The 27,857-nt window shown below is 39.6% G+C and overlaps 3 protein-coding genes across 17 annotated transcripts in view; 2 read left to right on the top strand and 1 right to left on the bottom strand.

Annotated features, from left to right (window-relative positions):
• The window catches only part of EPYC (epiphycan), a 38,799-nt gene extending 28,562 nt beyond the window's left edge, over positions 1 to 10,237 (top strand). Inside the window, exons 4-7 of the mRNA XM_084957607.1 lie at positions 1,903 to 2,061; positions 2,925 to 3,127; positions 3,779 to 3,874; positions 9,599 to 10,237. Of these exons, the coding sequence (XP_084813733.1) occupies positions 1,903 to 2,061; positions 2,925 to 3,127; positions 3,779 to 3,874; positions 9,599 to 9,769 (629 nt within the window). The 3' untranslated portion in view covers positions 9,770 to 10,237. The remainder of the gene's footprint in view (positions 1 to 1,902; positions 2,062 to 2,924; positions 3,128 to 3,778; positions 3,875 to 9,598) is intronic.
• The window catches only part of LOC146403580 (uncharacterized), a 688,950-nt gene that overhangs the window by 379,377 nt on the left and 281,716 nt on the right, over positions 1 to 27,857 (bottom strand). The gene's annotated exons all lie outside the window — the stretch shown is intronic.
• Positions 12,658 to 18,826, top strand: CCER1 (coiled-coil glutamate rich protein 1). Its single transcript, XM_084957605.1, has one exon. It carries the CDS (start codon positions 17,465 to 17,467, stop codon positions 18,683 to 18,685), a length of 1,221 nt encoding a protein of 406 aa, XP_084813731.1. The 5' UTR covers positions 12,658 to 17,464; the 3' UTR covers positions 18,686 to 18,826.

The raw sequence follows: 27,857 nt of genomic DNA on the forward strand, positions 1-27,857 counted from the left end.
CCTCATCCTGTTACAACAGAGGAGCTGTCTGGCCTCCAACACGTGGGATGCAAATTCTTCCCAGTGTATTTTGAGTCCCATTTCCTGCTGCCCCTTCAGGACTCTTTTCTTCAAAGGTTCCCCCCTTTAGATCACCCCCCTCCTCAGACACCCCACAAACATGTCTTTTTATAGTTGTCATCCTCTCTCTTTCCTTGTACTTTACAGCCTGACATCTCAACAGAACTGTCTCTACGTGGTGTACGTTTTCCTTACCTCCCACTTCCGCCTTCAGGGACTGCAATCTGCCTTCCAGCCTCATCACCTCCACGCTCCTGCTGGAGCCCCTATAAGCACCACATTCACTAATCCAAGAGACACTCTGTAGCCCTTAACTGACATCTCAACCGCCTGAGATTATTTTCTACTTCCTGCTCCTTCAAACTTTCTCTCCACTTGGCCTCCACAACACTGCCCAATCTACCGTCCTTCTTTCCTTCTGGCCATTGTGCCATTGCTGCTCTATCTCCCTTGGAAGCTCACTGCCCTCTACACGACCAGACACAAACATAAACAGAAAGTGGGAGTTCCTGTCGTGGCACAGTGGAAATGAATCCGACTAGGCACCATGAGGTTGCGGGTTCGATCTCTGGCCTCACTTAGTGGGTTAAGGATCTGGCATTGCCGTGAGCCGTGGTGTACGTCGCAGACATGGTTCAGATCCTGTGACGCAGGCCGGCAGCTACAGCTCCGATTAGACTCCTAGCCTGGGAACCTCCATATGCCACAGGTGCAGCCCTCAAAAAGACAAAAAAGAAAAAAAGAAGGTGAAGGAGAGGTAGAAGTGTGTGCATGTGTATGTGAGAGATATATAGAGAAAAAACAGATTAATAAATGGAGATGTAATCCAGCCTGACAGATAATTCCTGCATCTGTTGCCTTTTCTATCATTTACCCCAGCCCAACAACCATCCTCTTTCAGGGAGGTAAATCATCTCCTCTCTGCCCACAGGCCGTCCCTTAGTCATTCAGCTTATCTTCAAGCAGAGCGGTATCTTAACATGTGAGTCTGATGAGATAATACCCCTGTCCATCCTCGGGATACGGAACAAAACCTGTAACACAGTCCCTTGTGCGTGATGTCCCCCACAGTCCAATGCTCTCTGGGCTGGAGTACAGGGACTTGGTACTTGCTGCTTCCTCTGCCTGCATACTCTTCCCCTCATCTGCCTGGTCAAGTCCCACTCTTCTTGCAGATTTCAACTCAATCATCACCTCCTCAGAGAACCATGCCTCTCAGACTGGATCAGATTCTCCTATTTTACGCTCATATGATATTTCGTGACATTGACCAGAGGCGTCACTTTATTTGCGTGGTTAACATTCATCTTTTATAGCGGATCATAAAACAGAACTGTGTCTCTCTGTTCAGACTACTGTTTCACCAGCTGGCACAGTGCCATTACATAGAAAAAAATCCATAAATACATATAGAGTGAATTAATAGGAAAGATTATTACCCTATTTTTTCCTTGATTTTATTTCAGTGGGGTGTTTAAATACTGACTGAAAACCCTAATAAGAGTATTACATGTGGTGCTTTAAATTTGTAAAAACCAAAATCCTAATATTGACATTTAAAAATAGAATGTCTAACAAACATAAAAACAACAACCAGGTAGTATCCACTCAATAGTTCAAAATAAAATTTTAAAACATTAGAAAGAATATACTAATTATTGGGGCAGCCTTAGTTGGTACGTTTGACTTTAATGGTCCATTTGCAGAAAACTATACAAGAAAATGTGAACTATGCCCGAAGAGCCTGGGAGTCTAATCGTGTTTAATAAACATTTGTAATCGCATCATTTGTTAGAAATTGCTTCCATTCCTTACATATAATTATTTGCTTCTGTCTTTTAGACTTTCCAACCTGCCTTCTGTGTACCTGTATAAGTACCACCGTGTACTGTGACGACCATGAACTTGATGCTATTCCTCCTCTGCCCAAGACCACCGCTTATTTCTACTCCCGCTTTAACAGAATTAAAAAGATCAACAAAAGTGATTTTGCAAACCTAAGTATGGATGATGACACTAATATCCTTCTCTTTATTGATTTTTCCTAAAATATTTGCACTATAAAACGCTGGTACTGAAAATGAAACTTGAATATCAAAATATAACATCAATCAGTTACTTATGTATATATTTAAAGGTTTGTTTTGTGATAATAAAAATGATGAATAATTAAGGTTATTATGAAACTATATAGTTGTTGATAGTCTCTAAATAGAAGTCAGGAATAATTACGTTTTATAGGCTAGCCCTCATTATCATGTTATAACATTAAGAGTAGAGGGTCATTGTTTAAATTTACTAGGATCTGGCTTGGCTGAATAGATGTCCATTACAGCACAATTGCTTTGTAATTGATGAATGCAAGCCTAAATTCTGACTTTATAATTTTTGCCAAAGTCCAAGAATTTTGGTACTTGTCTTCCTAAAGTGTTTCGATCACTGGAAAATTTCTTTTTAATGCCTTTATATTTTAATGTGAATTCCTTTATAAACTATTAAAAAGCACAACAATCTGTCATCACTGAAAAAAATATTTTAAATAGTAAAAGCCAGAGAAAGTTTATGAAGATCATAGGGAAAAGAGCAGTTATTTTAAATATAAGGTGCCAGTTGGTTTTTTTGGGGGTTTTTTTGTTTGTTTGTTTTTTTCTAAAGTTACACTTTCTTATAAGTGCATAATTATGAATAGTGTTTGGAGCAAACCATTAAATTTTTATAAAGTTGTTAGAAATAATTGTTTCATTAGCTGTTGCTAATTAAAGTCATATATATTTGCTTATATGTGGGAAAATTTATATTCATATTTTTATGTGAGCAAAACGTATTCAAGACTATGTAACTACTTCCCCCATTTTTTCTTCCAGATGATCTAAGAAGGATTGATCTGACATCAAATTTAATATCCGAGATTGATGAAGATGCATTCCGAAAACTGCCTCAACTCCAAGAGCTTGTTCTTCGTGACAACAAGATAAGGCAGCTCCCAGAATTGCCAACCACTTTGACATTTATTGATATTAGCAACAATAGACTTGGAAGGAAAGGAATAAAGCAAGAAGCATTTAAAGTGAGTTTTAGGCTTGAAAGACTTTCATCTGTTTATCTCCCTTGCTATCAATGACTAGGCTGTTTATTTCCACAAGGGAATTCAATTTGATGAGACGTTTAACTCCTAAAATAAACTTTACGACACTACCCATTACATGAGTGACGGTGTGTCATGGGTCATCCTGTGATGTTTGGCTAGAGGAGACCTTTTATCATCTAAACTTATTCTGACTTGCTAGGCTGCCCTTTTCCTGGTACTTGGGCTGGAGAGAGCAGGGTTTCGTTGAGAAATTCTCATTTCTCCGTTCCTATAACATGAAGGAAATTCTTGCTGATGTCTTGCCCAAATCCTCAAAATCTTACTGTGGAATGTCTTATGTGGGAAATCGTTGCCTTGCTTAAATTGAGACAGAGATTCTTCCCAAAGCAAACTTCTTCCTACAGATTAAAAAAACATATTTCATGGGCATTGAGAGATATTTGCTTGCTATCAGTTCTTCCAGAACTCATCTGAATTGCCCAGTAACATAGAAAACTAATTTGCTTCAGCTTTACAAAATAAGACCTGAACGGGAATGTGTTATTTTATGAATTGTATGGACAGGGGATGAAAACTACAACTGCAACGTTCCTAATTCCTATTGAGTCCCTGCATTTGGAATGTTTACAGGATATGTATGATCTGCGTCATCTCTACCTCACGGATAACAACTTGGACCACATCCCTCTGCCTCTTCCAGAAAATCTACGGGCCCTTCACCTCCAGGTACGCGTCTCCTAGTAAGTTATGGCCAACACCTCCGTGGAACAAAAGCAAACAGGAGGAAGGTGGGGTGCAAAAAGCTTTTTATAATGGATGGCCTGTTGACACACTGTGACAGTTTTTCTTTTTTCCTCTTACTCATCCTCTCTCAATCCAAGTGCAAGGTATTTGTGCATTCATGATTCTTTCTATACTGATTTATTTATGACAACTGTCATCTTTATTTTCATTCTATGCCAAATCATAATGCATCTTCTTGGCAAAAAAAAAAAGCTTCTTTTAAAAAAAAAGAAAGCTTTATCTGCTGAAGAAATGTGTAAAGATTAGGAATGGAAGAAAAAAGAGGGAAAGAGAAATCTACTTAGATTTCAAACTTTTAGGGGGAAAATGTCAGTTTTAGCTCTTGCTTTTAGGTTTTATATATTGAATTAAATTCAACCCTAGGGCATTCCTATCTGCTGAGAGATGAGAAACTTCTATTTCACCGGATTAAGAAAATGCATTTTTTTCTAAGCCAACATATTCGAAAGTTTGCATTATTTTAAACTCCATTAACCTATATTTTATCTTGGAAGTAATGAGTGAAAATATATTTTCAAAATGTTATGATCTAAATCTTTTCTAAATATGTTTCATTTAAATATATTAAAGTCTGATTAATTGAAACAAACATTTTGGGTTGTTGAAACAAAGAACGATTACTTCTTATTTTGGATCTAACTTTTGGTCTACATCTATAATCAATTTTTTGTAATAATTTCAGCTGTTCTGTGGAATGAATCTGTAGAGAATACAACCATTGTGCGCTCAAAGACACAATATCATGGTGTAATATTACAATCTCTTGGCAGAAAAACTAAAAACCACCACAAGAAGTGACTTTGCTATGTGAGAGACAGGCTTTGATTCCGATGTTTTTCTCTATTTACCTCTATGTCTTTTCTTTCACTTCTATTCATATCTTTCCATATTTGGGGTTTTATTTATTTATTTATTTATTTATTTATTTATGTCTTTTTAGGGCCACACCCACGGCCTATGGAGGTTCCCAGGCTAGGGGTCTAATCGGAGCTGTAGCTGCCGGCCTACACCACAGCCACAGCAACGCCAGATCAGAGCCGCGTCTGTGACCTGACCGACACCACAGCTCACAGCAATGCGGATCCTTAACCCACTGAGCGAGGCCAGGGATCGAAGCCGCCACCTTATAGTTCCTAGTCGGATTTGTTTCCACAGCACCTCGAAAGGAACTCCTGGGGGTGGTTTTTTGTGTCTATCTGTGTATGAATCTTGGATATGTTTCTCTGTTTGTTTGTTTGTTTTCTTTTTTGGCTATCCCGCTTCATATGGAGTTCCCAGGCCAGGGATCAGATCTGAGCTTCCGTTGTAACCTAAGCCACACCTTCAGTAAGGCTGGATCCCTAACCCTGTGCCGGGCTGGGGATCAAACCCAAACCCATGTCCTAGCACTCCCAAGAGGGAGCCACAGCAGGAACTTTGGATACCTGTCACTTTTGAGCTTTTCTGGCTGTGTTAATTTCCTTGATGTATATGTCTTTTCTAGCCTTCATCCTGTTTCTGGATGACCCTCTCTTGGTCTCTCTTTTTCTGGTGGTGAATTTCTATGTATGTGAAAATTTCTCGCCTTGTTTAGGATTGGAAGGAGGATTTTCAAGGGACTCAAGGAAATTTTGGATTTTTTTTTTTCAATCCTGAATTAAATGTTATTACTATTGTCTCTGGTGTAATTGACTCAACAGAGTAACCAGGTCTCTGATGTCATATTTAAACATAATGTGGCTGCATATACAGTATAAGATTTTTTTGAAGTAATTGGCTTTACATTCCCTATTCTAAGAGTTAAAAAGGCATTAAGTGCACCTTTAAAAACATTTCTCTTTCACAATCACAAACTTCACCAATATCCCCCACAAAACTATTTTTAATTTACATTGTATTGACTTTACATTTATTTTTAATGCTCACATAAAAATCTCCTTTTTGATAAATTTGAAAAATGTTTTCCAATATATGGTATAGTAATACAGTTCTGGCAAAAGCAGATTCCCTGAGCTGAAATTCTACTTGATGCTATTTAATGACTAGACACGTATCTCAACCTCCCTGCATCTCAGTTTTAGTTTATAAAGTGGTACTGCATTTACTGATGCATGATCAGTACTTAAAAATGAGGTACAATAATTATTAACAATATGTATCTATTACCTATCAAAGGGCAAATGCACTAAATCTGTAATATTCCTCATGACACTCTGTAATAATACAGAGTCAATCCGTCAGGAAGATGTAATGCTTATAAACATATATGCACCTAACAGCAAAGCCCCCAAATTTTTAAGAATACACTGTCAGAACTGAATGGAGAAATAGATTCAGCAGTAATAGCTGGATTCCTCAATACTCCACTTTTAATAATGAATAGAACAACTAGCCATACGATCAACTAGGAAACAGAAGATTTAGACAACACTATATACTAACTAGACATAACAGTCATCTACAGAACAATCAACCCAACAACAGCAAAACATTCATTCTTTTCAAGTGCACAAGGAACACCTCCAGGACATACAATATACCTAGCCACAAAACAGCCCTCAACAAATTGAAAACAACTGAAATCATACATAGTATTTTTCATTACAATGAAATTAAAATAGAAATAAACTACAAATAAAACAGGAAATTCACAAATATATGGATATTAACACTTTCTTAAGAAGAAATGGGTCAATGCAGAAATCTAATAAATGAGTTCAGCAATTATGATAGATTATAAAAATTCAATATATATAAATATTAATTGTATATGTGTATACTAGAAATGAAAAATACAAAAATAGGAGTTCCCATCATGGCTCAGCGGAAATGAATCCGACTAGGAACCACGAGGTTGTGGGTTCAATCCAAGGCCTCACTCAGTGGATTAAGGATCTGGTGCTGCTGCGGGCTGTGGTGTAGTTCGCAGATTTGGCTCAGATCTGGCGTTGCTGTGGCCGTGGCGTAGGCTGGCAGCTGTAGCTCTGATTCAACCCCTAGCCTGGGAACCTCCATATGCCGTGGGTGCAGCTCTAAAGAGGGCAAATGACAAAAAAAATTTGTTTTAAATAAATAAATGAAAAATACAAAAATAAAATTAAGAAAAAAGTTTTAGTTATAATAGTCACAAAAATAATAAATTACCTGAAAATAATATTAATAAATGAAGTGCAAAATGTGTATACTAAAAACTATATGTATTATTGAAAGACTTCTGCACTACAAAGGAAACAACAGAGAGAAGAGATTACCTATGGAATGGAAGAAAATATTTGCAAATCACTCATTTAATAAGAGGTTAATTATCAAAATATATACAGAACCCAAGCACAGCAGTAGGAAAAAAAACCAAATAATTAAAATATTGGCAAAGGAGTTCGAGACATTTTTCAAAAGAAGCCATACAAATGGCAAGCAAGTATGTGAAAAAGACCTCAACAAGACTAATAATAAGGGAAATGCAAATCAAAACCACAATGATATGTCTCTGCACACCTGTTAGAACAACTGTTATCAGAAAGACCAAAGAGGAGTTCCCGTCGTGGCGCAGTGGTTAACGAATCCAACTAGGAAACATGATGTTGCGGGTTTGATCCCTGGCCTTGCTCAGTGGGTTAAGGATCTGGCGTTGCCATGATCGGTGGTGTAGGTCACAGACGAGGCTCGGATCCTGCATTGCTGTGGCTCAGGCGTAGGCTGGCAGCTACAGCTCCGATTAGACCCCTAGCCTGGGAACCTCCATATGCCACTGGAGCGGCCCAAGAAGTGGCAAAAAAGACCAAAAAAAAAACAAAAAAAAAGAAAGACCAAAGATAAGTGTTGGCAAGTTATGTGGTAGAAAGGAAAATTTTGTACACTATTGGTGGGAATGTAAGGTGGTACAGTTATGAAAAAGAGTATGAAGATTCTTCAAAAACATTAAAAATAGAATTACCATATGATCCCACTTCTGGGTATGTGTCCAAGGGAAATGAAAGAAGTATCTTGAACTGATCTGAATCCCATGCTCATGGCGGCACTTTAACAACAGCCAAGATAGAAAAACAACCCAAGTGCCTTTCAGTGGATGAATGGATAAGAAATTATGGCATAGGTATAAAATGAAATATTATTAAGCCTTTAAAAAGAATGAAATCCTGCCATTTGCAACAACATGAATGAACCTGGAGAAAATTATGCCAACTCAAATAAGCCAGACACAGAAAGAAAAATACTGTATGATCTCAACTATGTGTAAAATCTAAGACTCAGAAGCAGACAACAGAATAGTAGTTAACAAGGGCTGGGAGTAGAAGATGGGGGAGATGTTGGGGAAAGGGTACAAAGTTTTAGTTATTCAGGATGAGTAAGTTCTAGAGATGCAGTGACAGCATCTTGTCACTCCATCCTCAACTCCACTGCCATCTCTTAGGATAACTTCTCACAGTAAGTTCTAGAGATGCGGTGACAGCTCCTTGTCACTCCATCCTCAACTCCACTGCCATCTCTTAGGATAACTTCTCACAGTCACCATCCTTTCTTCTTAGTTCACATAATTTTTGAAAATAATTTGTCTTCTTTAAATTTGTTTTGTCATCTTATATTCCCATTACTGATGCGGTGACAGCATATTACCGTAGCAAGTAATACTGTGTTGACAGTAGATCTCTAGTGTTCTCACCAGACACATACACAAAAGGTAACTATGTAAAGTGATGAAAATGTTAATTGGCTTGATTGTGGGAACCATTCCACAATGCATACCTAAATCAAATCATTATGCTGTATGCCTTAAATACATACAATTTTATTTGTCAATTATACCTTAATAAAGCTGAGGAGAAAGAACTCTAAATAAATATATTCAATAAAGCTTTTTTTTTTTCTATTATTTTAGGGCTGCACTTGTGGCACCTGGAAGTCCCTGGCTAGGGGGTCAAATAGGAGCTACAGCTGCTGGCCCATGCCACAGCCATATCATCACCAGATCTGAGCTGCATCTGTGACCTACACCACAGTTTACAGCACCACCAGATCCTTAACCCACTGAGTGAGGCCAGGGATTAAACCCGCATCCTCATGGATACTAGTCAGGCTTGTTATCACTGAGCCACAACAGGAACTTCCTCAATAAAGCTATTTTTAAAAATCTAGTTCTAGGCCTTGGCCAGATCTATATCTTCCTCCTATTTGATCACTTTCTCCCTCACTTCACTTTGGCCATGTTGACTTTTTTCCTGTTCTTGAATGTTCCATGCTAATTGCTCAGAATTTGAACCTGGTGTTCTCTCTGCCCGAGACATTCTTACTTTGGGTCCTCCTATGTCCATGGCTCCTTGTCACTCCATCCTCAACTCCACTGCCATCTCTTAGGATAACTTCTCACAGTCACCATCCTTTCTTCTTAGTTCACATAATTTTTGAAATTAATTTGTCTTCTTTAAATTTGTTTTGTCATCTTATATTCCCATTACTGAAGTGCATGCTCCATAAGGACAAGCATGTCTATTATGTTGATCAATTGAATCCCATTGCTTAGAAAGCGCTTGATGTATAATAATCACATACCATGCATTTTTTTTCAAAGAGAGAGAAGGAATGAAAGTAAAAACAGGGTGAAGGAAAATAGATATTATTAATCAATACTAATAATATATCTGTCTAATAATTTATTTTAATCCATTTTAGAATAACAACATTCTGGAGATGCATGAAGATACCTTCTGCAATGTTAAAAATTTGACTTATATTCGTAAGGCACTAGAGGATATCCGACTGGATGGAAACCCTATCAATCTCAGCAAAACTCCTCAAGCATATATGTGCCTACCTCGTTTGCCTGTTGGGAGCCTTGTCTAATTTCAGATGATGGTTAGCATTAGGATGCTTCCTATAACAAAACAATTCTTATTGTTCTCTTCAAAAAGAAAACTCAGCATGATACTTTCAAAATGTGTTCTGAAAGATGATATAATTACATAAAATACAGCTAAAAGTTTTAACAGAATACCAGTTTAGTATCATTAAAAAAACACCCAATAAATCAAGAATAAACTAAAAGATATACAGAAGAGCAAAACTAAAAGACAGAAAATATTTCACAGATATTTCTTATAAATCACATGTAATATGCAAGTTTTAGAGATTCACAGCTTATATAATATTAAATTAATCATATAATAAAAATTAAAAATTAACACCTTTAGGTATATTGCCAAGATTTAGTTGTTTTAAATAAACTTTTCAATTCTTTTCTTTTCACTAAAGCATGTTTCTGTTTTTAAATTCCTTAAGGAAAATGAAGAAATGAATAAAAATACTTGAAAATTATAATGGCCTTGTGGGAAAATAGTCATTATAATCACAACATGCAAATAATCATAACAAAAACACACATAGCTTTGGTTGTTGAATAATATGTTAACAATTTAATTTCCGCCAACTCATTTTTGACCTTTTCTAAACCAACTAGTTACTTGGCATATTCTTGTGCCCATCCAAAAAATAAATAAAATAAAATACAGAAAATAGAAAATATAGGCAAGGATATGAAAAGGACAGTAGGGAAGAGGTTAAGAATACCTTCTACAGGAGTTCCCATCATGGCTCAGCCGAAATGGATCTGACTAGAATCCATGAGGACGCACATTGGATCCCTGACCTTGCCCAGTGGGTTAAGGATCCAGCATGGCCCTGAGCTATGATGTAGGTCGTAGATGCAGCTCGAATCCTGTGCTGCTGTGGCTGTGGCATAGGCCGACAGCTGTAGCTCTGATTCGACCCCTAGCCTGGGAAACTCCATATGCTACAGGTGTGGCCCTAAAAAGACAAAACAGAATACCCTCTAGAGAAAGTTGATCTTTCTGAGATGTGTGATAATAGCACAGGCACGTGGTTAAAAACTGAAAGATAACAAAAGAGTGTACAACGAAAGGTGAATTCCCTTCCAGCAGCAAACCTGAGTACCACTCCTTAGAAACAGTCAATGGTTTCTTGCATACTCTTATCAACTTTTCCATGAGACACAAAACCTTGTATATAAATAATTTACCCTCTTTTATACAAATATGTATGGGTAAATGCTTCAGGTATATGCATATCACCATTATGGATGTATCAGTACATGTAAACATGTATTTTTAAGCACAAAAAATAATCACTATTCTGAACCTTGCTTGCTTCGCTCAGAAAGATTTCTTGGTGATTTTTGCCATATCAGCACATACAGCTCTACTGATTCTGAAAACCGCACGTCAGCCCATGACACATATGTATATTACTATAATAGGAACCAACTCATGGACGCATTATGTGTATCAGGCCTCTACGAAGGTGTTCTGCATGTATTAATTCCCAGCATCCTAGGAGCTGGGGATTGCAATGACTCTTCCAAGTCACAGATCAGAGGGAGAGCTGAAATAACTTGTCCTGGGTTAAGACTGACTCCAAAGGCCTATTCTAGTCCATCCTGCCTCAAAGACCATGGACAGGCCTTTTCCCTGTTTTGTAATATAAGGAAACGGTGTACAGACTGGACAGAGAAGCTGTTATGAACTCAATGTTTATTCGCTCCCAATTTCATGTTGAAGCTCTAACCTCCAAGGTGATGACGCTTTGAGACAGGCCTTTTGGGAGTTTAATTAGGGCTAGATGAGGTCATGAGGTAGAGCCCTCATGATGGGATTAGTGGCCGCATAAGAAGAGGAGGGAAAAGAACGTGTGTGTGTGTGTGTATGTGTGTGTGTGTGTGTGTACACTAAAGAAAGGCCACATGAAGACCTTACAAGAAGCCCATCTGCAAGCTAGGAGGAGAGCTCCCACCAGAAACCAAAGCAACCAAGACCTTGATCGTGGACTTTCTACCCTCCAAAACTGTGAGAGAGAAAATTCTACTGTTTAAGCCACCCAGGCTATGGGAGTTTGTTATGGAAACAGACTAATATAGATACCAAGCTCAGTGTTACCTTTTTTGTATGCCACAGTGGCTTCCAAACGGCCAAAGGCCTTCGAGTCACATTCAAGGAAACATTTCTGGGGTCTAAAGAAGTCTTCCAGCATGGATAAAGATGACTCCCAGCAGGCAGGGCTGACTTAACTCACTAGACATAGCAGGAACAGTGCCTGGGGCCAGAGATAATTTTAGGAACTTTGCATGTTTTCTTTTTGACAGAAAACCTAATTATAATATTAATAAACACACAATAAAGAAGCCAGCCTGGATTATATTCGTCTTTACAGTAACAAGACATAAACTCTAATTTTCATTTTTTAATGGAGAAAAGGGCCCATGCATTTATAATGCCCTGCCTATCCAAACTACCGATGATCTCAGATCTCCCCACAAATGACATGAAATACCTCTTTGTCCTCCCACCCTTCTCAGGACTCCATCATTACAAAATCATGAGGGGTAGGGCAGGGAGTTGCAGCAAAACAAACAAGAAAGAGAGTCATAGGGTCTGTTATAGGGTCAGTAAAATTTTCAAGTGGTGATAGTGAATAATACATACACAGAGTACTATTATGAATATAAAATTCACATCCTTCTCTTTAAATCTGCAGCAATATTGCTTTGGTAGTCATCTCATTACAAAGTTAACTTTCTCGTCATAATTTGCTTAAATATTAGGATAATGCATAAATGGAAAATATCACGTGGTGTCCTCTGGTGTGAAACATGACTCACTAAACTGCGAACTAACTGCACAACTTCTCAAATTATAAAGAGAAAGCAAGGAGTCTTTTTTTTTTTTTTCTGGCTGAGGCAATGCTTGATCTCAGTTCCCAAATCAAGGATTGAACCCACACTGCACACAGGTGAAAAAGCAGAGTTCTAACCATTAGGCCACGAGGGAACTCAGCAGTGAGTCATTGTGAATCTCTTTATCTCACTTTCAAAAAGTCAGTAAGGTTTAATTCCTTGTATTTAGCTTTGTAACCACTAGGTGGTGGTGACCTCTTTGGTTTTAAATTACACCTCGGGGTGGAAAAAGGCAGGTTTTTGAGAGTGCATAAAATGAGTTCTATTTACTTTTTGTACATCATGACGCTGTACTGGCTACAAAAATATTCTTTGCAGCTCATTTCTCTGACCGAATGTATCAGATACATTCAAATTTCTCTAAAGAATTTTATTTACAAGTTTAATTAGCTGAGGTTTACTTTCCATACGCCAATCAAAAAATACTAAAATCTAATAAATATACCTAATTTAACCACACTAGAGTAAAAGAATAATTAATATTGGCAACCTGGATTAATTTAAATAAGGCATTTTTGATGAAACATTTTCTTATAAAGTATCTAACTTCACACAGTTTCTTTTGTATAAGGACGTCAACTGACTGAATTCTGAATGTTACTACTGCCATCAAGTGTTAGAATTCACTCTTTTCAAGTCACCCAAATGCACAAAAACTAACACCAAGACTGCAGTTTTCAATTTAACAACATAATGCTCTGAAAAAACATAAAGCAGAACAAAACCCATGCTGTCATAAGCACTTGTCAGCATTTCAAAATACAGCAATATCATTAAACTCTCCCCAAGGTGTAACCACATCATATAAAGGACAAATTTTACTACATTTACTTGAAGTGGGTGGTAGACAGACTCTAAGATGACCCCCAACGATTCCCTGCCTCCTGGTATTCATGCCTTTGCGTAAGCCTCTCTCCTTCAGAGCTGGTAGGATGTGGGCCTTGCTTCTAACCAATAGGATTTGTCAGAGGTGATGGAGGTCACAAAAGTCAAACAAGCCCCCTGATTATGATACGCGTGTGCGTGTGTGAGTAAGAGAGAGAAAAATTGTGCCAGGAAGCACTAAGGAGATGCTCTGGACTGGCTTGATGGAGGGAGTAGCCCATGTGGGCGCAACCCATGGCAGGGATCTCTGGTCAGCCTCTAGGAAGGCCCATTGTCCTCTACGACCGGCATGTTTCAAAACCTGTAGGTAGGCCTCCTCCAGCCAAAAGGTAGCTAAAAGGAGGGGCCCTCAGTTCTACAGCCACAAGAAACAAATTCTGCCAATAATAGGAATAATCTTGGGAATAAAATGCTCCTGAATTGAGCTCCAGGATAAGAACCCAAACGACCAAAGGCTGTGATCACAACCCAGGGAGACTCTGAGCAGAAGACACAACTAAGTTGTCCCTGGATCCCAGACCCTTGGAAACTCTGAGACAACAAAGGTATGTTGTTTAAGTAACTGCATTTGTGGGAATTTTTATGTAGCAATATAAATGAATGCAGTACATAAAAACATGGTTGCTGTATTTTAATGCTGAATCAAAACATTTCATTTTGCAGTATGTGAAGAGTATGGGTCAATTTTTAAAGTCTTAAAAATTTCTTAATTGCATGTCTGACAGTGGTGTTTAACATGTTCTGGTGCTAATTTTCTTGGGTGATTTACCAGGATATGAGTAATCTGTATTACAGTGTCAAACTATTGAAAAAAAATCACATTTCTCTTAAGAAGAAGAGTGAGGCAAAACAACCCTGAAATAATGTTTTTTTAAGAGGAAGAATAAATATGAAAGTTGTAATATTTCACCATGAAAAATTGTGTAAAGCCACTCTTATTTGCATAAGGTTTACACCAATGATAAAAAGAAATGTCCTTGATTATCCGTGAGTTAATCTTTCTTTCAACAAAGAAGAAGTCGATGGGAATTTCACAACAGGAACATGTTCAATTCCTAGAGCTCTTAATTAAAACTCAGTATCGTATACCACATATGTTCTTAGAAAAATAAATTTGGACTATCACCACACTGCCTCAGGCTACACAGATCAGGGGGTGAGCCACCACAAAATGTGTGAGTCTACCTCCAAAAAGGGACACTGGAGACTAAAAATGTCAGCATTCTGCACTTGGAGTCAAGTAGGTTCCTCTCTTCAGCAAACCACAGAGCAAATGAACTTGAATGAAGCCTGCAGAGTCTATGGGTCCCACAGCAAAGGGTGGAGCGCTGATCCAAGAACTCCCATACTGTTCTCAATTTGCAACAGGAGAGCATAAAGGAACTTTGCAAGCATCAGAGCTTCCCCCCACTTTGCTTCTCTGTCATTTTATGGGTGCTTGTGCAGACTCAGGTTCCATTTTGCACAATTACACTCACCACAGGAAGGTAATAAAGGGACAGATATACTCAATGGTTTTCTGTAGGATCACGGCTGGTAGCACTTTCTCGACATTTTCCAAAAGTGGGACAAGAAAGGGACACATGCATGGGGATGTCTATTTTCACATCAGGCACAGGGTTAGTTATCTTTACATATACTGTACCATGGTCTTTAAATGTCCCAAAGCACATAAACATAACAATGACGACAGGTCACACTTAGTGAGTGCTCAGAGGGTACTTGTGCTAAGAGCTTTATTTTCAATCCTTAATACAACTCCACAGAACAGGTACTATATACTTAGGGTATGGGTAAGGAACTGGAGGCTTCCAGAGGTTAATAATGGGTGAGCTGAGCTTGAAGTACCTCTATTTTTTAATAGACTTTGTACTTTGGTAGCAGTTTTAAATTCATAGCCAAAGTGAGCAGAAGGCACAGAGATTTCCCCATGTACCCACCCTCCCCAGAGCCTCCCACATCATCTCATCCCACACAGGGTGGCACATTTGTTAACTAATGAACCTAAGTTGGCACGTCATTATCACCAAAAGTCCATAGTGTCCATTAGAGGTCACTCTTGATGTTGTCCCCTCTAAAGATTTGGACAAATGTATAACTGCGTGGATCCGCCCTATAGTATCAGTCAGGGTAGGCTCTTATCTATTTAAATCAAAGCCCATGGCATCACTTAGATCTGGAATCTAATATACGGCACAAATGAAGCTTTCCACAGAAAAGAAAATCATGGACTTGGAGAATAGACTTGTGGTTGCCAAGGGGGAGGGCGTGGGATGGATGGGGTGCTTGGGGTTCATAGATGCAGACTACTGCCTTTGGAATGGATTAGCAATGAGATCCTCCTGTGTAGAACTGGCAACTATGTCTGGTCACTTATGATAGAGCAAAATAATATGAGACAAAAGAAGGTATACATGTATGTGTGACTGGGTCAGCATGCTGTACAGCAGAAAACGGACAGAACACTATAAATCAGACACAATGGAAAAAAAAAATCATTGTATAAAAAAAAAATCAAAGCCCATATCCTTAACTATAATACTATAAAGACTCCCAAGTTACCACTGTCTGGTTCACTAAAGGAAAAACGTAATTGGCATACTAGCATTCTTAAGAGCAAATCCACTGTATACATCCTGGTAATGTTTAGTCAATAGGAATTTGATTACAATTGAATTTGATGACAATTATTACAATAATATTACAATTAAGAACGTGCTTGCCCATACAGATTCCTTGCATGCATCACCAGAGTCCTATTTAAGGAGTTTGGGCAGTGTAGTCAGTAATCTCATTAAGGATTTGGGCTTTGAGGTCAAATAGGCTTGGGTTTAAACATCAGCCCTTCAGTTCATCGGCCTGCGCCTTGGGTAAATTAATTTCTCAGCTTCCTAACCCATGAGATGTGGTAACAGTGCCTACCTCACAGTGTAGCTGTGAGTCCACCTGCGTGCAGTCAGCACCCGCAATAAATATCTGCCCGTCTTGTTTCATGTATGATCTAACGGAGCTCCAAGAGTTAGAAGAGTGGACACCAGCCCCAAGGTAAGGAGTGGGGCCCACTTTTCTGACTTTTAGGGGCTTTCTCTCTACCCCTCGCCTCCCCCACCCTCGCCCCAAGATGCAGGGCATTGTTTTTCAACACGCAAGCTCCCCCACAACCCTCGTCTCCAGATCCAGCCAAAGGTCCCTCTCCTCCAACCCCGCCCCTCAAGGAGACGCGAAGGGTTCAAGTTCACGGCCTCAAGCGTTTCCTAACAAGCGCAGTACCACCCAGCCTCCCGCCCTCTCAGCCTCCTTCAAATGCTGCGTCACAAGCCCCCTGAGAACGTTCACGGGGCACCTCGTTCCAGCCGGAACCCCACCTCCACGCACTGGGAGAACGACCTCGACTCCAATTGGCTGTCTCCCGGGGCAACCAAGGATGCAGTGGGCACGCGGGGGCTCCGGCCGGTATTTAAAGGCTGCCGCTGCCCGCGCCGCTTCAGTCTGGCCAGGACGGAGACGGTGAAGCACCTGGGTTGAGAGGGAGCAGCAAGGTAACGCGCAACCCCTGCCTCCCCAGTCCCAGCCCGCGCCTCCGTCGAGGCGGGTGTGTGTGGGACCCGGGAGCGGGTCTCACTGAGCGTCGCCCACCAACACCTTCCTCCCCGACCATCCTTTACCCAGCCCCAGTCCCACCAATTTACCTGGGAGAGACAACCCGGGTGCGAAGGACCAGAGACTACGCGGAAGAGCGATTGAGAGAGCAGAGAAGAGGGGTCCTTTCAGAGAAAAAAGGTGTCATCCCAGTGGCAGGCACGTGGTGCTGCAAAGGGAGAGGAGGCCCTTTAGACCGTCAGATCTGGCCAACCTTGATGACAGCTTCTAGGAGGCTTTTGTTTAGACCTCTCGGAGCTCCCTGAACCATGACCCAGACCCTTGACACAAGAGAGGACCCTCTTAACCTGGGCGGCGGCTGGTCATCCTCGGCCCCATTACGCACCTGGTCTTCCTGCCATCGAAGGCGCAGGGGAGCCCCGATTTACAAGCGGCGGCACCACTATGGTCCCAAGGCCGAGTATGAGCCCCCGTGGAAACAGCAGAAGCAACAGCACGGCCCAGGCCCTTGGTTCCATCCACCCCGACGTCCCTCTTGGGCCGTGTATTCTAATTGGGGGCGTTGGGGAGGGCCCTGGCGTCCACCTCCTGCAAGATTCCGAAAGCCGCCTGGCCGAGTGCAAGTGATACGGGTGTACGGCCTGCACCCACTCTGTCTCTGCTGCTGTTCCTGCTGGCGCGGCCCCTGGAACCCCGGCTGGGCGAGGCCCCCGGGCAGGAAGAAGCGCTGGGGCCGCCGGGGCCGCGGCCTGCGCCGCCACTCTCGCCGCTCCTTCCCCAGGAGACCCCCCGTGGATCTGAGCACGCTGCTGCGTCCAGTCAACCTGTATGGGTGGCGGGCACCTGGCATGCGGGCGCCCAAGAACACCACCCAGTTCATCATGAACCAGATCTATGAGGACATGCGGCAGCAGGAGAAGCTGGAGCGCCAGCAGGAGGCGCTGCGGGCGCAGCAGGCCCAGGCAGGAGGCACGGCCTTCCCCTCCGGTTCCTTCGGAAACGATGCCCCCCCTAGCGGTGGCGAGGAAGATGCGGCGCAGCAGGAACCTCTGTATAGCTTCGCGCAGAATCCCTCTCTCGTCTTCAGTCCTGACCCGGAGGAGGAAGACCAGTCTCCTCCACAGCTAGTGGAGGAGGAAGAGGGAGAGGAGAAAAATGATGACGAAGAGGAGTGCGACGAGGAGGAGGGTGATGGCAAGGAGCTGGAGAGCGAGGAGGAGGAGGAGGATGAAGAGGCAGAGGCCAAAGATGAAGAGGAGATGGAAGAGGCTGACTATGTGCAGGCGGGGGAGGAAGAGGAGGAGGAGGAGGAGGAGGAGGAAGAGACAGAAGAGGAAGAGGAGGGGCTGGAGGAGGATGAGCAGAGAGAGGAAGAGAATCATTTGCCTCTGGAAATGCCTTTATCAATCCTAGTGGGGGCTGAAGAAGAGAGAGAGAAGTTTATAAACTGTACTTATTTAAGCCCCACACAGATAATCCCCAAAGTGCCACAGGAAGGTCTCCTCATGCTGCAGGACATTAACTGTTAGACATCAGGAAGGGATTGAGGAATGGGATGGAACTGATTTGAAGCTAAAATGAATTAGCTTATTAACTAATTGCAAAGTGAGTTCCATTAATAAACATATCTATGTAAACCCCTTCTTTGGCCATTATAAAATGTTTAAAAATTGGTGTGTTTGTGTATGACTATGGGAGGGGGAAGGGGAGCTCTCAAATATAATTTAACTGGAAATGATTAAAGGCCAAATATTTTATTACTACAGTTCGAATATGTTCATATGGTGTTTCTCCCTCTAGATGGTCGAATTTTTTTTTCTTTCTAATTCTGGCAATGCTGAAGATGTTACTTCTTATAAAAATTTTATACATCTTAATGAGCCTGGAATCTACAGTTGTTTTGACAGTTAACATGCCTAAGAAGCATGTGTCCTGTCTATTGAATGTCCATCAGTGCTGTTAACATGCTAGCTGACCATTTTACGATGTATATTTTAATATTTTTTCTTAAAGATTTTCCGCCTTCAGAGTTCATTTTTGAGGGTTGTATTTTGGTAACCCCATTTGCAGTCTCTTGTGGCATTGCTCATTTATATTCCTTGTTCCACAGTGCTATGGATCTTCCTCAGAAGATCATGAAGTTGCTTCTGTGGAACTGGTTATCTGCCATGGCCTCAACAATCCATAAATCCATGCATGGAGAGGATTCCCCATGGTCAGAAGTCAACTTGCACACCTAGTTAAAATCCAAGGTAACTGCAAACAGTGGAACAGAGCTTAAATTTGAAGCCTTGTTCCTGGATATATTCCTTGTCATAAGTTCACAGGAATAATAATAATAGGTTTTGCAGAATGGATTTTTTAAAAAGATGATTGGCCTTTTGGGGGTGGAATATCTTTTTTTAAAAAATTTATTTCCCAGTTTTTTTCCTTATAAGGGAGAGTAACATATGCTTAAATGTAAGCCTGCATGAGCTAGTTTCTAATGTCTAAATTACCTATGGAGAATTCATCACGAGAAATAACAGCTTTTATTCAGACATTTTGAGGAAGTAATACATTTTTTTCTTGGGCCCTTAATTCTCATAACTTAACAAAGGTTCCAGTATATTTCCAGAATATCCCTAGAGGCATAATTTGAGCCTGGCTCCTCAAAAATTATATCTTTTGACAAACTGTACATCCAAGTATAGTTTGAATCACAATTCAGTATTTATTTAGTGAAGAGAAGACTGTGGTGATATCTTACCTGGATGCTGATCTTATTGCAGCTTTTGGGGTGATAACCCTAAGCTGCTAAAAAAATAAATAATAAAAGAATTAAAGTGTTAAAATCCTCTGCTTCTCACTTATTTTTTTAAAACATCAGACCTCTTATTCAGCAATACTTCAGTGGCCAACAGGATGGACATAAGAAAAACTAACACCAAGTGTAGGAATTTTTTTTTTTTTTTTTTTTTTTTTTTGCTTTTTAGGGCCACATATGGAAGTTCCCAGGCTAGGGGTTGAATCAGAGCTACAGCTGCTGGCCTGTGCCACAGCCACAGCCACAGCAACATGGGGTCCAAGCCACGTCTGTGACATACACCACAGCTCACGGCAATGCCAGATCCTTGACCCACTGAGCGAGGCCAGGGACTGAACCTGCATTCTCATGGATCCTAGTCAGGTTTGTTAACCACTGAGCCATGACGGGAACTCCCAAAGGGCAGGATTTTTAAAATGACACCAAACACTCCAAATGAGAGCAGTGAATAACAAAAGATTTAATTATACTCTTAAGAAATCATTGCTTTCTGCAATATGCAATTTTTGGGTGACCTATACAAGTAGTTTAAAATTGGCCACCCATGTGCATTGTTAATATGTAGAGGGAAACCAAGAATCCTGCTGCTGATATTGATTAATTAGTCCTTACAAGTCCTAGTCCAAAACTCCATTATCGAAAATACTCAATCATGAAGTCTCAAGTAGATTCTCATTAAAGAAACACTTTCCTAAAGGAAAACACAGTCATATCTGGACCATTCTCAAGTTATTCCTACCAAAGATTCCACTTTTACATTACCAAGTTCAGAACACATTCATTGCCTCCACATGCACAAGACCTTATCCACTAGTCATTGTAAGGGATGCAAATGTGAGCAGTTTACTGTGGGCGGAGGGATCCCAAAGGCCAGGAGCTAGGAGGAATGTGATGCCTTTAGGAACTGAGGGCCCAAGGACCAGAGTTTCCGGAAGGAGCAGCCGGTGAGAAGTGAGAGAGGTGGGCAGAAACCACATTAGCTGCTCACGTCTACACTATCCATGTCTTCTCAATAGACCCCAGCAAAAAAATTTGGAAAGAAGAAAACAATTAGTCATTAATGATTCTCTACCTGAACTCATTTTTTTATTAGCCAGGTACCGTGATGGTCCCTTTATGAACCCTGAAGGTCAATATGAAGTGATTAAATCATGTTGGGTGATGGGAGGGCTGGTCATCCCAGTAACACTTTTCAGAGACCTGCCCCCCAACTACCATGTGGTACCCAGGTCCTAGGAACTGCTGCTCAGCATGATTGGAGATCCACGGTTCTCAGCTCTGTGGAGACCCTCCATGCCACTGAATGACAAATCAGGAGTACCTGTGTTTGTACGGCTCAGGATAAACCCCGACTGTATCTTAGAGGTAAGTACACTTAATGAAATGTCACAAGTTTTCAAAAATTCTCATTCTTAAAGTCATTTCATACTTGATAAGTGGACACCATGCTAATGAGGTGCCACTTAACCATGTCTTTCCGGAAAGGAGGTATTATTTCCTTTGTCAGCTGTAAGAATAATAACATCATAAATGTGTTTAGAAGGCCTAGGCTTGATAAAAATCTTTGCTGTCTATTTGCAGGTGTTTTTACATCAAAATATCTGGTATTTTCCTTTCCAGTAACTGACAGCATTTCTTGATTTATTCCATTAATTTCTCTCCACAGTAACTTAAAGGGATGCTTTTTTTTTCTGTACAGATATTAGTCTTCTAAGGATGGTAAATACACTTGACATTTAGAGATCAACTCTGAATTCTGAGTATGGTTTAATAAAATTTTATAACTGCTGCATATGAAGACAAGAGTTATTCCAACATATTTGGTTCCATTAAAATAAGGTGAAACAACCCAACTACACCAAACACAGAGTCTGGGAAGAAAATAACACAAATATCACCTCCAAGGTGTTCTTGGGTGAGGGAGTGAATAGGATAAAGAAAACAGCTTCTTTAGTTTAATTTTGATTTTAGCAGCATAATAAAATGATATATGTGGCTAAATTGTTTGAATCTAGAAGGCTCAAATTAATGTAATCACAACTGAAAATATTAATGCTTCTGAATCATTTTGGCCTTAAGTATCTGTGTATTTAAAGCAAAATCAGAATGTGGTTGTATCTCAGCTGTTTTCAGTACTAGCATTTTTCTGCATCTATTTAACTTTTAGCCAATTAATGGAACATATCTCAATTTCAAAGACAGCAGATGGAAGAGAAGAGTTTGGGCATCTGTGTACTGTCACTTCTGCCTAAGGGACCAGTGGTGGGAGTCTTGGGTCTTTGTTTCCTCAAACATAGTTGTCAGACCCCATTATCACTCATATCTTTTGTGAAGACCCAAAACTAAATGTCAAAGAGGAATTTCATTACAGACAATAAGTCACTTTTAATTATTGTACGTGAAACTACATTTTGCAATCAAAACCATTTCAGTTTCTGAAATTAAGTCACAAGGCTCAGGAAATCTCATCTCATTGCAATTTTGTTGGACTGAGCTATCTAGATATTTTTGATGTTACCAACTGAACATAAATCAGTTTGTCCTGGAAGCGAATGCAGGGGCTTGCACCTTGATACTGAAACAACGGTCCACAGACCAGCGTTATGGGCAGCACCTAAGAGCTTGTTAGAAACGCCCCCATCCAGGCTCCATCCAGACCTATTAAGTTAGAATCACCTTTGTAGAAAGACATCAAACTGATATGCGCACATGTTAAAGACTTAGAAATTCTGGGATGTAGGGGTTTTATCCACTGCAGAGCCCTCTCTGGAATTTAATGATTAAGACTATAGTTTGTAGATTCAGAACTTCAGTTATTTACTACTTGTGTGACCTAAGGCATATTCCTAAAATTTTGGCTTCTCATCTTCTTTATCTACAGTATCTGCCTCATGGGATTAAATGGGATTATGATGATTAAATGGGTCAATATTTACCAAACCCCCAGAACAGTGATATTCAATATCTATAACTATTTATAAATATCAGTCATAAAAGCATAGATGAGACCACTGAAATATTGTGGGGTATCTAAAAGTCACTTGTTAATAATTAGGGCTAATATAAATGTAATAACTACTGAGATAATTAACAAAATGATTGTCTTGCTTTCTCTTGGATTACTGCAATCAGACACATTATTTTGGGCTGCACAGACTGTTGTGCAGGATTGTGAAAACCAGTTAAGTTTCTAGAGCTGGACTAATTCAAATACACTTTCTGCCCTTTCTATCCTCCCAGGGTGTTTCCTTTCCCTTTATGGTGGACCTGAATACCCTAACAGCTAGGTGGAAGATTTACCCACTCAATTCAAGATCATTCCTTCCCATGCAGGCAATGCATCTTTTCAAAATCAAAATGCATATATCATCATGCTTAAAAAGGAAGGTTCTCTCTCATGCAACACCTGAAGATAGTGAAAATTCCGATCAATATCAAATACCTGCCATAAGCCACTTATGCAGAACACTTAAGCTATTAGAAGGAGATCTAATATTTCAGAGAACACTTAAGTGTATGCAAGATTTTAACCTACATTATCACATATAGCCACACTATGAACTAACGTTTTATCTTCCTTTTGCAGAGGAAGGACCTGCAATTCAAAGGAATTGTTTTGGTACCTAAAAATCCTCTATTCTGAGTTCAAATTCGTGGGTCTACTGCATCACTGAAACATACCTCCCTGCTGTTTTATTTAAAAACAACCTTTCTAGGAATGAAATTTCCCTTAATAAGCTTGACCTGAGTTCTAAAGTGGGTAGAAAAAAATCTAGTCTTTTCAGTGTGGGGTTGGTAACGATGACACCCAAGGAAGCAATACCGTTATCTGTGACTCACTTGTAATTCTTAGTAGTAGTTTAATAGCTTATATAATTCATATGATGGCAAACTAACAAATAATATTTTATGTATATGTGTACCAATATAAATACCTATTTAGTGGAAAAAAATAACTGAGTGCTGTTCATCTCCAAAGTAAAATCAAAATTTTATTTTTGTTTTGTTTTATAGGGCTGTACTCGCAGCATGTGGAAGGTCCCAGTCCAGTCAGAGCTACGGCTGCCAGCCTCACAGCCACAGAAATGCAGGGTCCGAGCCACGTCTGCGACCTACACCACAGCTCATGGCAATGCCGGATCCTTAACCCACTGAGCAAGGCCAGGGATCGAACCTGCATCCTCATGGATGCTAGTCGGGTTCGTTAACCATTGAGTCATGACGGGAAAGCCCCAAAATTTTACTTTAGAAAAATATTTATAAAATTTGGAGGTAATTTTATAGGTGTATAAAATATCTGGTTAACATTCGAATATTATCCCATTTTTGAAGGTTCTGTTTTGTGCTATACCTAAAGATAAGTTCTTGATAGTAGCGTCTTCTGATGTTTTCATGGGGCCCTTGAACCTTTTATAACTTCTGTTATCATGACATATATGAATGTTCTCTCCTCCCTGAGTATATTTAGCCTTTTAGCATGTCACTTTCAGCTCTAGTAATTTAAGAGTGTTAATTTACCAGTTCTCACAAAGCTCACGACTAGGTCAGGTAATTTATATGACATTCATCATTAAACAGCAAAAGCAAAATTAGAATGCTGCTAAATGTAATTGTATTTTGTATACTTTTCTATTGATTGTAGCATTCCCTTGAGCTGAGAAATTATAATATAAAATGACAAGCTGAGGTCAAGACTAAATGGCTATACACTTCCCCTCACTCCCAGTAGATTTCCCAAAGTCAATGTTGATTTTTTATTATTCCTTAAAAAAGGAATATTTTGTTTGCCTTTTTCTTAAAAAAAGTTTATGTATTCCATCCTATTTTCTGCAATAAACCCATGACCTCAAAATATTTATTAGTGCAAGTATCTATACACAAAACAAAATTAATATAGCTAACTTTCCTTTCATTTACTTTCTATATCGCCTTCTTAGGCAGAACATATGCTTTATAACTATTAATATTTAGGTGCCACCTGGTGGCAAAGGGAGAATATTTAAATAAAAACATATAATGATCGTGGTGTTTCTGTTGTATTTACAGATGCTATTTTGGGGACACATAATACACTGATCCATATAAAAGGAGTACTGAAATGTGTTGGCACAAAGAATCATATTAAAATATTTATACTGTTTATGTGAATGTGTTGCCATAAGCCGTGGTGTTTAATAATAGTATCTTTTTGCCCTATGAGATTAAGCCATAAATATAAACTACCAAAATTTGTAAAGGAAAGAGGGAAAACAGATACATAAGAGTCCTTGAACTTCCATGGATTTTTATGTTTATACTTACAATAATTTTCACTGTTAACAAGAGTTTAAAGGCATTACTACAAAAAAATCTATTTTGAGTTCCCTTTGACATGAACTACACTAATTAACCTTAGCAACTGGCACTGATACCTTGTGTGTTTTGCTTTTAACATGAGAAGAAAATTAGAAAATTTGAATTTATCTTTATATGCTTAAGTTTTAAATCCAAATTGCTAAACTAAATAATGCTTAATACTTTAATTCTGATAACTAAAAATAAGAATAAATGTCCATCAGCCTAGGGTTAAATCCAGGACTTGTAATAGTCAATTACCTCCTGGGACTTGACTGTCATTTAATTTATTAAGGACCACAGCCACTAATTAGAACACAATTTGTTAAGGAAAGAGACAAACCTGTTTATTTGTTGGTCTGGTGTCTAGATGATAATTTATATTTTTATTACTGACCTTTTTTCCAGTTCTTCCCAGCTGCTTAACCACTTCCATTGGGAGCATAAATCAGTGCTAAGGGCTGACTTTGCCTTAGACTAACAGTTTCCAGATTTACAACTTTTGTAGTAATGCATTCATCAATTGTCCCAGAGTAGGTACTCCTGCTTTGTACTTCCTTCACACTCCATAAATAATTCCATTATGCTTTTAAAAATTATAGTTGTCAGTGGTTCTTTGCTGCCTAGAAAATCCTATAGGTCAAGGGACTGATGCTGTATTATATTCCAGAATCTTGAATATAAGCCCTCAATAAACATTTTTAATATTATGAAAAAATAAAACTAAATTTATGAAATGAACTATGATGATTAGGTAGTTCTAATAGAGAAGCATATTGACTTCTTCATGCTGTGTGGACTAAAATCACTTTCAGTAGGAAAGCATAAAGAAGAGTGAGCAAGGAAGGAGCTGTTAGTGCAGCAGGTACCCAACCACATCTCTTGCAGAATCAACTCTCTGTTATACAACAGATCGGTCCTCATGGACAGACAGAGCCTCATAGGACCTAAATACAGAATCCTTTAATATAAATAGGGAGCTCTTGGCTCCAACTTGCTGGGCCACAGAATCATGAGTATGAACCTCCTCGACAAAGCTCACAGCAACAATTCTCCTCTTAACTGCACTTGAAAATGCATATTAAGTTTACTGCTGAAATTCTACAGCTTCAAGGCCCTAGTTTAGAAATTTCTTTTTTTCTTGTTAAGGCTGCACTTGCAGCATATGGAAGTTCCCAGTTTACGGGTTGAATCGGAGCTGCAGCTGCTGGCCTACACCACAGCCACAGCCACACCAGATCCCAGCTGCATGGCAGCCTACACTGCAGTTTGCAGCAATGCCAGATCCTTAACCCACTGAGCAAGGCCAGGGATTGAACTAGCATCCTCATGGGTACTAGTTGGATTCTTAACCTGTTGAGCCATAATGGGAACGCTCCTGGTTTAGAAATTTAAAACAGCCAGTACTTATTTTATTTCATGTTTGAACTAGCACTTGCTGAACGCTTACACTGTGCCAGGGCCTGGGCTTAGCAGATGTGCCTACTTTACCAGTGAGAAAACCAATGCTAACAGCTATTGAGCAACTTACCCAAAGTCACACAGCTAATAGGTGACAGAGGCTAGAAGCCACACAGTCTGTTTCCATATATCATGAACTCTATTCTGTGAAATGGATGAGAGTATGATGAAATTTTAAATTCAGTTCAGATTATTCAAGGATACAGCTCTGAGTCAATATTCAAAGTCAAACTTTTGCAGTCATACTGCACATTGAAATAACATCTTGGAAAAATGCTGAGTCTTAGTAATCGATGTCCAAAGGTTCTGGGATAAATTATTCATGGGATGAGAAATTTCAAAGACAGAAAAGAAGCCGAGTGCAAAACTGCTGGAATGGTCACATCGTTAGAGAGGTTTCCCGGCCTCTTGCTTCTAAGGTGAAAGTATAAAGCTCACTCTGATTTCAGAATGCTAATTCTCTAAATTAGGAATCTGCTGTCACTAATGGAGGTGGGTGGAAATGAAAAATTGCTAGCTGCTGGCAGGAGAAGAGCCCAAGGGCTGCCACATGGCAGTCACAGTTAGAGGAGAAAAAAAATTAAATACTGTATGAAAAGTAAAGGCAGTAGCCAATGTTAGGAGGTCATTTGAAAGCACCCAGGTCTAATGAAGAATCCAAGTGTAAACGCTGAGACAGGTTCGTCATAAGGAAAGCAGTGGGAATTAAATTAAGAATCTAAATAGGAAATAAGGACGCATCTTTAAAAGAAGAACTTAGCCAGGAATAATGCCAAGTAAGGTATTACAACTGCTAAATCCCAAAGATGATCAACAGACTCAGCCACACATATGGGCGAAAGACACATTTAGATCTCAGTGTATCTAAAAAATCTACTTCCTTTAAAATAGTTGCTGCTGGTCAGTGACATGTTTGTGTTCTCTATAGCTTAAACATCCCCCCGTAAGCCCCACCACTCCTTCAGGTAAAACAAATTTTATCCTCAAAAGTCAACTACTAGATTCTGTGTAAATATCAGGAGAGAGCTGGCAATTAATAACGCCTGATGAATATATTAGCATGGATTTGTCTAGTTAGTTTGGCTTAGGCTAGGGATAAT

The sequence above is a fragment of the Sus scrofa genome, chromosome 5 (assembly GCF_054392235.1).
Source record: "Sus scrofa isolate SSC_HxYL_T2T_F1_AM1 chromosome 5, Sscrofa_HxYL_maternal_Yorkshire_Landrace_v2.0, whole genome shotgun sequence".
NCBI lineage: Eukaryota > Metazoa > Chordata > Mammalia > Artiodactyla > Suidae > Sus > Sus scrofa.

Excerpts from the sequence above, each read along its gene's own strand:
- CCER1 (XM_084957605.1), top strand. The coding sequence starts at position 17,465 with ATGACCCAGACCCTTGACACAAGAGAGGACCCTCTTAACCTGGGCGGC.